The 13045-nt window shown below is 35.8% G+C and overlaps 1 protein-coding gene across 10 annotated transcripts in view; it reads left to right on the top strand.

The window, feature by feature from the left end:
• IQCB1 (IQ motif containing B1) overlaps nucleotides 1-11821 on the top strand; it is a 64296-nt gene extending 52475 nt beyond the window's left edge. For all 10 annotated transcript variants that reach the window (XM_043594288.1, XM_043594285.1, XM_043594287.1 and 7 more), the window contains exons 14-15: nucleotides 9599-9755; nucleotides 11065-11821. In XM_043594288.1, the coding sequence (XP_043450223.1) occupies nucleotides 9599-9755; nucleotides 11065-11294 (387 nt within the window). In that variant the 3' untranslated portion in view covers nucleotides 11295-11821. The remainder of the gene's footprint in view (nucleotides 1-9598; nucleotides 9756-11064) is intronic.
• Nucleotides 11822-13045: the final 1224 nt, after the last annotated feature.

The following is a 13045-nucleotide window of genomic DNA, read 5'->3' as shown; positions in this document are numbered from 1 at the left end:
ATCCGTTTTCTTGTGCTTCCATCGTTTGTCTCTGGGTTCTGTTTCTCCCTCCTCTCTACCCCCTCCTCCCCACATACACACATGTTCTCCCTCTTTCTAAAATCTGAAGGTTCTGGGTGACTAATGTTAGAGGTTAAGAATAATGTTAGGTAGTCCTATCATTCACCCTTTCATTCTTCCAGAGCTCCCAAAACTAAAGAGCCTTATGCAAAAGAAAACAAAAAGAAATAAAATCTAAAAAAACAGAAAGACCATTATAAATAGGAATTAGAGGACTAACATGTTATAGCTGAGCATGTATCTGATAGATTACCACTGGAACAGAACATTGGTAAAAGCAGAATTCGACAGCAAGGCTCAGTTGAGGAGGCATAAGTAAGGACTCCTACTTTTCCTGCGTACTAATCTGAATTTAAGAATTCACAAACTAATGTAGTCCTGTGAAAAAAAAGATGACAAGCCTGCCCTTGTATTTCTGGCCCTCTGTGGTTACCACATAGAGGTAGACAATAGAAAAAAGTTCTGACTTCTGCTTCTATCCAAGATTTAGGAACAGGGACAGAGTTTACTTACTGCCTGAAACAACTGGGGGAGGGGGGGCGGAGATAAAATACGTGAAACAATGGTTTTCAAGTCAGTGGGCATCAGACAGTGAAGGTTAGTAATTCCTGAGAGGGAAGATGGGGTAAAAGGGACTGGATTTACTTCCTGCCTGAAACAACTGGGGGGGGGGGTGGGTAGAGATGAAATACATGATGAAATACATGAAACAATAGTTTCCAAGACCATGGACATCAAACAATAAAAATTAGTAATTCCTGAGAGGGACCAGAGTGAGCCATACGATGACCCTAGCTTATTACCCTGAGAGAGTTTCTAGGTCACAGCATAAGGAGGAGGAACAAAGGAGGAGCTCTTTGGAATCCCATGCTGAGGAGATGAAACTGAGAGTCTGAGGAGAACAAGGTAGCTAGATTTCATAGGACAGAGTACCGGAGTAAAAGGAGATACAAAGAGAACCCCAGATATCTGGAGAATGTTCCCTTGAGTATATTTCAGAATTCTGATTAGTACATGTATATAAGGAAACTACCCAAGGCCAAGGAAACAGTCATCTTAAAAGATAAAAGAGAACAGTGCCTGGTACTCAACACAGGTCCATAGTGCATGTTCCCATCAAACAGACTAGAAAAACTTAATCCACAGGGCATCGGTAAGAATACTCAGGAAGGTCTTGTCTTAGTAGTAGAAAGTAAATAGTATATACTGATGCATTCTGCCAAACAAATCATAAAAGCAAGAGCCAAAAATACCAAAAAAATTTTATGTAATTTAACCACATCTCAGAAAAAGCCTCAAGATTTTTAGAAATACCAAAATAACTAGCACTCAACAAGGTAAAAGTTACAATGTCTTGCATTCAAAGATTAATAAGCATATATAGAGGCAGGAAAACATGACCCATAATGAGGAGGACACTTAAACCACTCTAGAGATTACACAGATGTTAGAATTAGCAGAGAAGGACATTAAGAGTTATTATTATAACTATATTCCATATGTTCAGATTTTAAGTGGCGATGTGGAAGATATAAAATATACCCAAATCAAACTTCTAGAGGTAAAAATTTCAATGTGTGATATGAAAAATGCACTAGATCATTAATAGCAGATGAGACATGGATGAATAAGATTAATATAGTTGAAGGCATAGTAGTATATACTATGCAAAATGAGTCAAAAAAGAAAAAAAAAATTTTAATTGAAAAGAACATTAGTGAGCTGTGAGTCTTCATGTGGCCTATTAAATGAATAATTGGGAGTTTCTGAAGAAGATAGGAAAGAAAGATAGAAAACATAATGGCCAAAAACTTTCCAAATTATAAATTTACCCCCAAGTCCAATGAAGGCACAGGCACATGGGGGAAAAAAAAAAAAACAAAACCTATGCCAAGGCATATTATAATGGGATTCCTTGAATCAGTAATAAAGTAAAAATCTTAAAAACAGAAAACAAAAACATATAAAAACAGATGACATATTTCTCAGCAGGAACAATGCAAGTAAGAAGATAACTTTAAAGTAATTGAAAAAAAAAAAGCTGTCAATATAGAATTCTTTACTATGAAAAATTATTTTAAAAACAAAGACAAAATAACTTTTTCAGACATACAAGTGATAAAGCACTTTGTCACCAGCATACTCACACTACCAGAAATGTTACAGCCTTCGAGTTGTAAAGGATTTACGATTTCTCTTAAAAATGGTACCACAAGAAGTCCAACTCTACATAAAGAAATTAAGAAGCACTGGAAATGGTAACTACATGGGTAAATATATGACTTTTAACTCATCATTTAAATCTTTATAAAATATAATTGATTTAAAAAAATTTTTTAATGTTTATTTATTTTTGAGAGAGCATGAGTGAGGGAGGGGCAGAGAGAGAGGGAGACACAGAATCTGAAACAGGCTGCAGGCTCTGAGCTGTCAGTACAGAACCTGATGCGGGGTTCGAACCCACAAACTGTGAGAATTGGGATGCTCAACCGACTGAGCCACCCAGGCACCCCATAATTGATTTTTTTTAAAACCAAAATGTCATCAAATGTTCTGTAATACATACTACAGATTAAATATTTCCAGTTTTGTAGACCATATAGCCTTTATCATCATTATGCATCTCTGCAGCTGTAGATTAAAGCAGTCTTAGATAATATATAAACAAATACTTGTGTTTCAGTTGAACTTCATTTTCAAAAATAGGCAGTTGATTATTTGAAACAAAAGTAATAGCAATGTTTAATGGTGTTTGTAACATATGTAAAAATATAATGCTTTGCACAATAGTATAAAAACCAGGAGAGAAATAGATGTATACTATTGAAAAGTTTTTATACTATATGTGAAGTGAGTGGATTGATAATAAAAGATGTATACTCTGAATCCTAAAGCTACCAATAAAGTTAAAGAACAAAAGAGTTATAGCTAATAAGCCTATAAAGGAGATGAAACAATTAGTCAATTAATCAAAAAGAAAGCAGAAAAAGAGGAAAAATAAAAGAAAGTAATGGGAAAATGAAAAATAATAAAATGATAGACTCAAACATAACGGTATCAATAATTATAATAAATTTAAATGGTATGAATACCCCCAATTAATAAGCAGAGATTGTCAGATTAAATGAACAAGTATGACTTGATTATATGTTAACTACAAGAAACACACTTTAAGTATGAAAAAATAAAAAGAACAAAATGTGCAAACACTAGTGAAAGAAATCTAGAATGACTATATAAATATCAAAGTAGATGTCAGAGCACTATTACTAGATTATTACCAGAAGTAAAGAAGGCAATTTCATAATAATAAAAGGGTCAATTAATCAAAAGGACATAAGAATCTAAATGTTTATGCACCTAATAACAGAACTTGAAACTCTATGGAGACAACGTAGATGAACTTTGAGGCATTATGCTAAGTGAAATAAGCCAAACAGAAAAGAACGAATGTTGTATGATTCTACTTAAATGAAGTACCTAGAATAGAGATGGGAAATAGAATGAATGGTGGTGTCCAGGAGTGGGGGGTGGGAGAATGGGGAGGTAGTGTTTAAATGGTACTGAATTTCAGTTTGGAAAGATGAAGAAGTTCTAGAGACGGACCCTGGTGATGGTTGCACAACAATGTGAATGTATTTAATGTCACTAAACTATACACTTAAAAAGTGGTTAACATGATAAATTATATATATATTTAGCCACAATAAAATGCATGAATCAAAAACTGATAGAACTATGATGAAAAGTAGAGAAAGCCACAATATAGAGATTTCAATACCCATTTCTAAACAACTTACAGGATAAATAGGCAGAAAAGCAGCAAGAATATAGTAGACTTGAATGACACTATCAGACAACTTGATCTGGTTGACATTTTTAGAACCCTCCATGGAATGACAGCAGAATACACATTTTTCTCCTGTACACACAGAATATTTACCAAGATAGACCATGTTCAGTGGCATAAAACAAGTCAGTAAATTGAAAAAGACTGAAGTCATACAAAGTATGTTCTCTGACCACAATGAAATTGTTTGAAATTTAAGAACAGAAAGATCTCTAGATATATCATCCCCAAATATTTGGAAACTAAACAACACATGTCTGAATAACCAAAGGATCAAAGAAGAAGTAAAAAGGGAAATTAAAAAATATTTCAAACTGAATGGAAGCATATTTCAGAACTTGCTGATGAATGGATAAAGAAAATGTGTGTGTGTAGATAGATAGATAGATAGATAGATAGATAGATATACACACAATGGAATACTACTCGATGAAAAAGAATGAAATCTTGCCATTTGCAACAATGTGGGTAAAACTAGAGGGCATTATGCTATGTGAAATAAGTCAGAGAAAGACAGAGATAATATGATTTCACTTATACATGGAATTTGAGAAACTCAACAGATGATCATAGGAGAAGGGAAGGAAAAATAAGATAAAAAACAGGGAAGCAAACCATAAGAGACTCCTAAATACAGAGAACAAACAGGGCTGCTGGAGGGCAGGTGGGTGGAGGGATGAGTTAAATGGGTGATGAGCATTAAGGAGGGCACTTTTTGGGATGAGCACTGGGTGTTATATGTAAGAGATGAATCACTGGGTTCTACTTCTGACTAGGACTACTCTGTATGTTAACTAGCTTGAATTTAAATTGAAACTAACTAACTAACTAACTAAATAAATAAATAAATAAATAAATAAATAAATAAAATTTGAACTTGTGGATTCTAAACCAGTATTTGGAGGGAAATTTATATTGCTGACCATCTATATTAAAAGAAGGTTCAAATCAAAGACCTCAGCTTACATATTAAGTAACTAGTAAAAGGACAAGTTAAACCCAAAGTAAATAGAAGAAAGGAAATAATAAACATTTGAGAGAAATCAATAAAATAGAAAACAAAGACAATAGAAAAAAATTAATAAAACAAAAAGCCAGTTATTTGAGAGGATCAATAAAATTGATAAACTTGTAGGCAGACTAACCAGGAAAAAGAGGAGATACAGATTACCACTGTCAGGGATAAGAAAGGTGACCTCATTGTAGATACTACAGATATTAAAGGATAATGGAATATTATGAACAACTTCATATGTCAATAAATTTGATTAATCTCATGAAATAAATTCCTTTAAAGATAAGAATTACGAAGCTTACCCAAGAAGAAAGAGATAAAATGAATAGCCCCTGTATCTATATATATAGGTAACAAATTGTAGTTAAAAACTTTCCTCAGGAAAAACTTGAGGGAAAGATTGGTTTTACTGGTGAATTTAAGGAGGAAATAGTGCAAATTCTATATAAAGTCTTCTACCAAACTGAAGGGGAGGCAATACTTCTCAGCTCATTTTATAAGACCAGCATTACTCTGACACCATAACCAGAGACATTACAAGCAAAGAACTTCAGAACAATATTTTTCATGCATACATGAAAAAATTCTAAACAAAATTATAAGAAGTTGAATTCAACAATCTATTGAAAGGTTAATACATCCTGGGATTATCTCGGGGATTCGGGGTTAATTTAACCTTTGAAAATCAATTAAAGTAATTCACCATATTAACAGACCAGGAAAAACAATTGTCATCATATAAATACATGCAAAAAAAATTTCAGCAAAATAGAAAGAAACTTCCTCTATCTGATGAAGAATATCTACAGCTGACAATGATGAAAGACTGGATGCTTCTTTCCTGAAATCAGGAACAAGACAGAATGTCATTCAGTACAATCAAAATCCCAGCAGGCTTTTTTTGTAGAAATTGACAAGCTGATTCTAAAATTCATATGGAAATGCAAAGGACCTAGAAAGGCTAAAATAACTACAAAAAAGAAAAAAGTTGGAGGTTTAACACTACCTGATTTCATGAACTATAGAGCTGTAGTAGCCAAAACTGTGGTACTGATATAAAGATTTAAAAAAAATAAATCAGTGGAATCAAAATCAAATCCAAAAATAAACCCACATATATGGCCGCCTGATTACTGACAGAGGTGCACAGTTAATGTGTGGAGAAACTGGAACAATTGGATATCCATATGTAAAAAACATGAACTTGGATCCATATACTGTATCATATATAAAACTTAAAATGGATCATAGACTTAAATGCAAAATCTAAAATTATATAAAACTTCTAGAAGAAAACATTAGAGAAAAGCCATACTTTTGGTTGGGCAGTAATTTCTTTTTTTTTTAATTTTTTTTTTCAACGTTTATTTATTTTTGGGACAGAGAGAGACAGAGCATGAACAGGGGACGGGCAGAGAGAGAGAGGGAGACAAGATCGGAAACAGGCTCCAGGCTCTGAGCCATCAGCCCAGAGCCCGACGCGGGGCTCGAACTCACGGACGGTGAGATCATGACCTGGCTGAAGTCGGACGCTTAACAGACTGCGCCACCCAGGCGCCCCGGGCAGTAATTTCTTAAATACAACAACAGTAGCATAATCTACAAAAGAAAAATTGATAAATTGGTTTTCATCAAAATTTTGAACTTCTGTTCTTCCAAAGACACCATAATAGAATTTTTTTTAAAAAAGCAAATATTGGGAAAATATCTTTGCCAAGTATGTATCTGGTAAAGGACTTGTATCCAGAGTGTAAACTCAACAATAAGAAAACAAAGCAAAGCAAAGCAATTTTTTTAAATAGGCAAAAGATTTTAACAGACACTTCACCCAAAGAAATTGTGGCAAATACATGAAATATTGACATAAGTCAATAAAGGAAATACAAATTTAAACCATAATAAGATCTTTACACAACTGTTAAAATGTCTAGAACTTTAAAAGTTGACTATGTCAAAGGTTGGCAAGCATGTGGAGGAACTGTAGCTCTCTCATACACTGCTGATGGGAATGCAAAATAGTGCAACCCCTTTGGAAACAGTTTGGCAGTTTCTTAAAAAGTTAAACATATATCCATCATATGATTCAGTGATCCCACTCTTAAGTATTTATCCAAGTGGAAAGGAAATATATATCCATACAAGCATTTGTAAATGAATGCTCATAGCCCAAAACTAGAAATAACCCAAGCATCCATCAACAGATAGATAAACAAGTTGCTCTATATCCATACAATGTAATACCAGTCCACAGTATAAAGGAATGAATTATAGATACACACAGCAACATAGATGAATCTCAAAATAATTATGCTATGTGAAAGAAGCCAGACAATATACATTGAATTACCCCATTTATATAAACTTTAAAAATGTAATCTCTAGAGTAACAAAATTAAGTCAGTGGTTACTTGGGGATGGGAGAGTAGGGAATGAAGGATTACAAAAAGGCAATGACACTTCTGGTGGTGATGGATGTTCATTATCCTGACTGTGGTAATGGTTTTCACAGATGTATACATAGATCAAAGCTTACCAAATTTGGGCACTTGGGTGGCTCAGCCTGTTGAGCATCCAACTCTTGGTTTCAGCTCAGGTCATAGTCTCATGGTGTTGTGGGTTTGAGCCCCGCATTGGCTCTGCGCTCGTAGCACAGAGCCTGCTTGGGATTCTGTCTCTCCTTCTCTCTTCCCCTCTCCCACTTGTGCTGTCTCTGTCTCTCAAAATAAATAAATAAACTTAAAAAATTTTTTAAAAACCTTACCAAATTGTACACTTTCGATAATTGTAGTTAATTGTATGTCACTTTTACCTCAATAAAGCTGTATGTTTAAAAAAAATTAACCTAAATGCAAAAGAAAAGCAAACCTTTTCTTTTAAAAGGGAGAGTAATCCCTTTATAAAAATAACATACCCAAGCAACACATACACAGCAAGTAATTCTGAATCAGTAGGTTTGGTGTGTCCTCATGGTTCTATTTTTTATTTCTTTTAATTGTAAAATATATAAAACATAAAAATACCAAACCTAAAATTACCATTTTAATCATTTTTAAGTGTACAGCTCAGTGGAATTAAATACATTTACATTGTTGTGCAACTATCACCACCATTCACCTTCAAAATGTTTTTCATTTTGCAAAACTGAAATTATACCCATTAAACATAAATTTCGTATTCTGTCTCTCAGCTCTGTTCATAGCATCCTTTGATGCACAGAAATTTTTAATTTTTTTTTATGAAATTTATTGACAAATTGGTTTCCATACAACACCCAGTGCTCATCCCAAAAGGTGCCCTCCTCAATACCCATCACCCACCCTCTCCTCCCTCCCACCCCCCATCAACCCTCAGTTTGTTCTCAGTTTTTAACAGTCTCTTATGCTTTGGCTCTCTCCCATTCTAACCTCTTTTTTTTTTTTTTTCCTTCCCCTCCCCCATGGGTTCCTGTTAAGTTTCTCAGGATCCACATAAGAGTGAAACCATATGGTATCTGGCTTTCTCTGTATGGCTTATTTCACTTAGCATCACACTCTCCAGTTCCATCCACGTTGCTACAAAAGGCCATATTTCATTTTTTTCTCATTGCCACGTAATATTCCATTGTGTATATAAACCACAATTTCTTTATCCATTCATCAGTTGATGGACATTTAGGCTCTTTCCATAATTTGGCTATTGTTGAGAGTGCTGCTATGAACATTGGGGTACAAGTGGCCCTATGCATCAGTACTCCTGTATCCCTTGGATAAATTCCTAGCAGTGCTACTGCTGGGTCATAGGGCAGAAATTTTTAATTTTGATGGAGGTTCAACTTGTCTGTCTTTTGTTGTGTCTGTGTCTTCAGTGTCATATTCAAGAAATGGCCAAACCTAATGTCATGATTTTTCCCCTTTTATTCTGAGAGTTTTATAATTTTCTCTCTTATATTTAGGTCTTTGATCTCTCTCTCTCTCTCTTTTAATGCATTTTGTATGATGTTGATGCATGCTCTCATTTAAAAAACAAGTATTACTTTAGCCATACTCTCGTGCTCCTGTTTAAGATTCTGTGGCTGAAAAGTAAAGTGTTAGCTGGAGTGGGACTGTATCCCAGATCCAGGAACTGGAATATTTGAGCAAGCTGTGGTGTCAGAAGCTTTATCAGCTTCAGAGTCAAGATTTTCTTATTCTTGTCCAAACTAATTAAGTTCTCTTTAAAGTAGCTGTGTAGCCAAAGGAATATGGTCCTTTAGCTGATTTTTTTTCCCTTGTTTTGTGAAACCAGAAGCAGTTATAACATTATGGTTTAGATAAGTTTGGGAGTGGGAGTGAGATAAAAAGCCTGTCAGGTGGGATCTGGAACAGGGGTTGGGCTTGTTATTCCTCTTCCAGGCCAGTATCTTTACCGAACCATTTGTAGTTTTCACTAAGGGCTCTTAATCTTTCCTCTTCTCCCAAAATTCTACAGTATGTGAGGAAGTGAGGTATGGGAATATACCAGAAAGAAACTATCCTCTGAATTTTCACAAAGCTGCTTTTAAAAACCTACTTAATGCTTGAACAAGAGTACAAGGTCGAAATCAATCATGAGATTCATTTGATAGGCTGAGATAGCTAAGCATTCTGGAACCTCTGCTAAGTGGTTGGGTGAAACATATGTCTCCTGTGATAATTTTTTCTCTTCTTTTTTCCCAGAGCTCTCAGATGTCAGATGTGACTAGCAGAGAGCTCCATTCCCAAGCTCAAGAACAACTGCAACACTACCTTATGGGCAGGGTCCTAGAAGAGAGAGCCCAGCAGCACAGGGAGGCTCTGATGGCTCAGATCAACACCAACATTGAACAATTAATGAGTATGTGCTTGTTTATTTTGGTATCCTAAAATGAACAACCTATGCAAGATTTTGTGACATTGAAAATCTTCAGAAGGAAAATACCATTTAATGTTTATTAGCCTATTTCTTGTCCTCAGAAATTTCTAGATCCAGAACATGCCAGCACATGATCTTTTCAAATAATGCAGATCTCATAACCTCCTTTTTGGCTATTTCTCTAAGCCTTGCTATCATTCATAGATATCAACTTAGACAAAAGTTATTAATTATAAAGATGCTAAGCCCTACTAGCCAAATTTCATTATGTAGTCTCAAAAGCTTTTGATAATATTTTAGAAGTAGATGACAGTAGTTACAGTGCCATTTTATAATTTTTTTTTTTTAATTTTTTTTTCAACGTTTTTTTATTTATTTTTGGGACAGAGAGAGACAAAGCATGAACGGGGGAGGGGCAGAGAGAGAGGGAGACACAGAATTGGAAACAGGCTCCAGGCTCCGAGCCATCAGCCCAGAGCCTGATGCGGGGCTCGAACTCAGGGACCGCGAGATCGTGACCTGGCTGAGGTCGGACGCTTAACCGACTGTGCCACCCAGGCGCTCCTATAATTTTTTTTAACATTTATTTTTGAGAGAGAGACAGAGTGTGAGCAGGGGAGGGGCAGAGAGAGAGGGAGACACAGAATCCAAAGCAGGCTCCAGGCTCTGAGCTGTCATCACAGAGCCTGACGCGGGGCTCGAACTCATGAACTGCTAGATCCTGACCTGAACCAAAGTCGGACACTTAACCGACTGAGACACCCAGGAGCCCCCATTTTACAATTTTTAATGAAGTGTTTTCACAAAAGTTAATTCATCTGCTTCTTACAACCATAGATACATTTAGGGAGAGATCTCATCCTACATTTCAGTCCACCTATGAAACACTTTTAGTGTGTACGGAGCAGAAAGGACCAGGGTCTTCTGTTTAGTGCCATTACTTATGAATTTTTTATTTTTCAATAGATGGGTGGCTGGAACTGAGCCTCTCATATATAGGATGGGGTTCTGCTATATTTTAAAAATTCATGTTCTTTAAACCATCTAAAAAAACCTACATCTTTTTAAATTCTTTTCTTTTACACAGTATGGGGGGTGGGTAGTTAATGCCAGCCACAGCTTCAACTTATGAATAGTCGTATGCCATCTATAGCTAGCAATGATAATAGATTCAGAATTGGAACCCTATCCCTTGCCTACTATAGCAGAGTTCCAACTCTATACTTTCCAAATTCCTACTTGTTTGATACATAACTCTTCTACTCACTTGTTTATTTTCTGTTTACTACAGAGGCACCAAGTCTGAAGGAAGCAGAAGGGAAGGAACCTGAGCTCTTCCTAAGTAGATCCAGGCCTGTGGCAGCCAAGGCCAAGCAGGCCCATCTTACCACTCTGAAGCATTTACAGGCACCCTGGTGGAAGAATCTTGGGGAAGAAGAAGGAGATGAGATTGATATCCCAAAGGATGAGCTCAGTGTAGAATTAGGAACTTTATTCATTGGTGGAACCAAACCCCCTTAGGGAGCTACCCAAAGAAATGACACTTATTTCAGGAGATTGTATTGGTTCTGCCTCTGGCATACTAGTAGACTAGAGCTATCCTAACTCATTTCCCGAAATTCCTCTCCAGATAAGATTTTCAGGCAGTAAGCAAGGAGTTACCTTCTACCTCTATCTCAGTTCTCTTTTTTTTTCCCACATTACCCACGCCACACACAAATTAGGATGGCTTTTATTGTGGAACTAACCTCAGCATGGCATTCTATTGCTTAGATGAAATGTGGTAGTTCTTTTGTTTTTGCTGTTTTCCTACTAAAGATGTTTTCTAAATAAATATTTTCAACAATTCTCAAAAACTTGTCAGGATTACTTCAGCTTTTCACATTTATTGTTTAGAATGCATGTGTTTCTACGAATATAAAAAGTGTTCTTGGCCTAATTTATTAAGATCAGGAAAAGAAATGGTCATTTGAAGGGCACCGCACTATTTTCTACCAAACAGTGCTTGAACTCATTTTCTATCTTGTTATTTCTAAAAGAACTACATTTAAAAAAAAAATCCTAAGAAGGGTGCCTGGGTAGCTCAGTCGGTTGAGCATCTGACTTCGGCTCAGGTCATGATCTCATGGCTTGTGAGTTTGAGCCCCATGTCAGGCTCTGTGCTGACAACTCAGAGCCTGGAGCCTGCCTCAGATTCTGTGTCTCCCTCTCTCTCTGCCCCTCTGCCACTCACGCTCTGTCAGTCTCAAAAAGACGTAAACATTAAAAAAAATTTTTTAATTCTAGGATTCAGCACAAAAAAAATTCCTTCAGATAAATGCATTTGTCCTGTTAAAGTGAGAATTCTATAACTTACTGTTTCCCTTTGTCTTATCTCCTATAAATCTCAGCTAAATATAATACTTACTTTGTGTTATGATCCTAGGTACCTATAGAGTTATTTGGTTGCAACCTAATACTTTCTAATTTTCCTATTTATCTTTGATTGTGTTTTAGTACCAGAAGCTACTTCTGTTTGTGTTTGTAACAATATAGAATTTAAATTAAAAACATTTAACAAATCATGGACGCAGTATCATGAGGAACCTGTATGATACTTTTTGTATAAATGAGTGAAAATACCATTATTTCTGGATAGGAAGACCAAATAGTATAATGTCCATTCCTCCAACATTAAGTTTAGTAAAATTCTAGTCACTATCCTAATGTAATTTTTATTCATAATTGGGAAAGAAATGTACATAATTCATCTGTAATAATCAGTTGAAGGTTCTGATTTCACTTAGAATGTAGAAAGCTGGGTGAAAATGTTGCTTCCCTGTTAAAAATGCCAGATAATCTACAAAAATAATTTTTCTTGAGCCTATCTGATAGTTGAGGCCTCAAGACAACCAAGTAAACAGAGATGTGACTCAATATCTGTGAAATGAGCTATTTCATCTTTAGCAGAGCACAGGAGACAAAGGTAGCTGGATAAGAAGAAATCAACTAAAATTTTTACAAATTCTTAAAGACCAAGTATGGGGTAGCATGTCAGTTTAGAATATCTAGGAGCCTCAGACGGGAGAATTTAGAACTTCCATCTAAAAACAGGCAAGGTTGGGAGCAGGACAGCAGGCCTGAAGAGATGCCTTTTGTGATGCAGGCAAACATATAGGCTGCTGCTGAGTGCCATGCCCAAATCCCTGCCTGCTTTCCCAAACCCTTTTCTTAAAAGCTTTAGGCTGCTGCAGGGGTAGCAAGGCTCAGAGAAAATCCTACTACATGTAAGA

Source organism: Prionailurus bengalensis, chromosome C2 (assembly GCF_016509475.1).
Source record: "Prionailurus bengalensis isolate Pbe53 chromosome C2, Fcat_Pben_1.1_paternal_pri, whole genome shotgun sequence".
Taxonomy (NCBI): Eukaryota; Metazoa; Chordata; class Mammalia; order Carnivora; family Felidae; genus Prionailurus; species Prionailurus bengalensis.
This window is presented reverse-complemented; position numbering and strand designations above follow the sequence as displayed.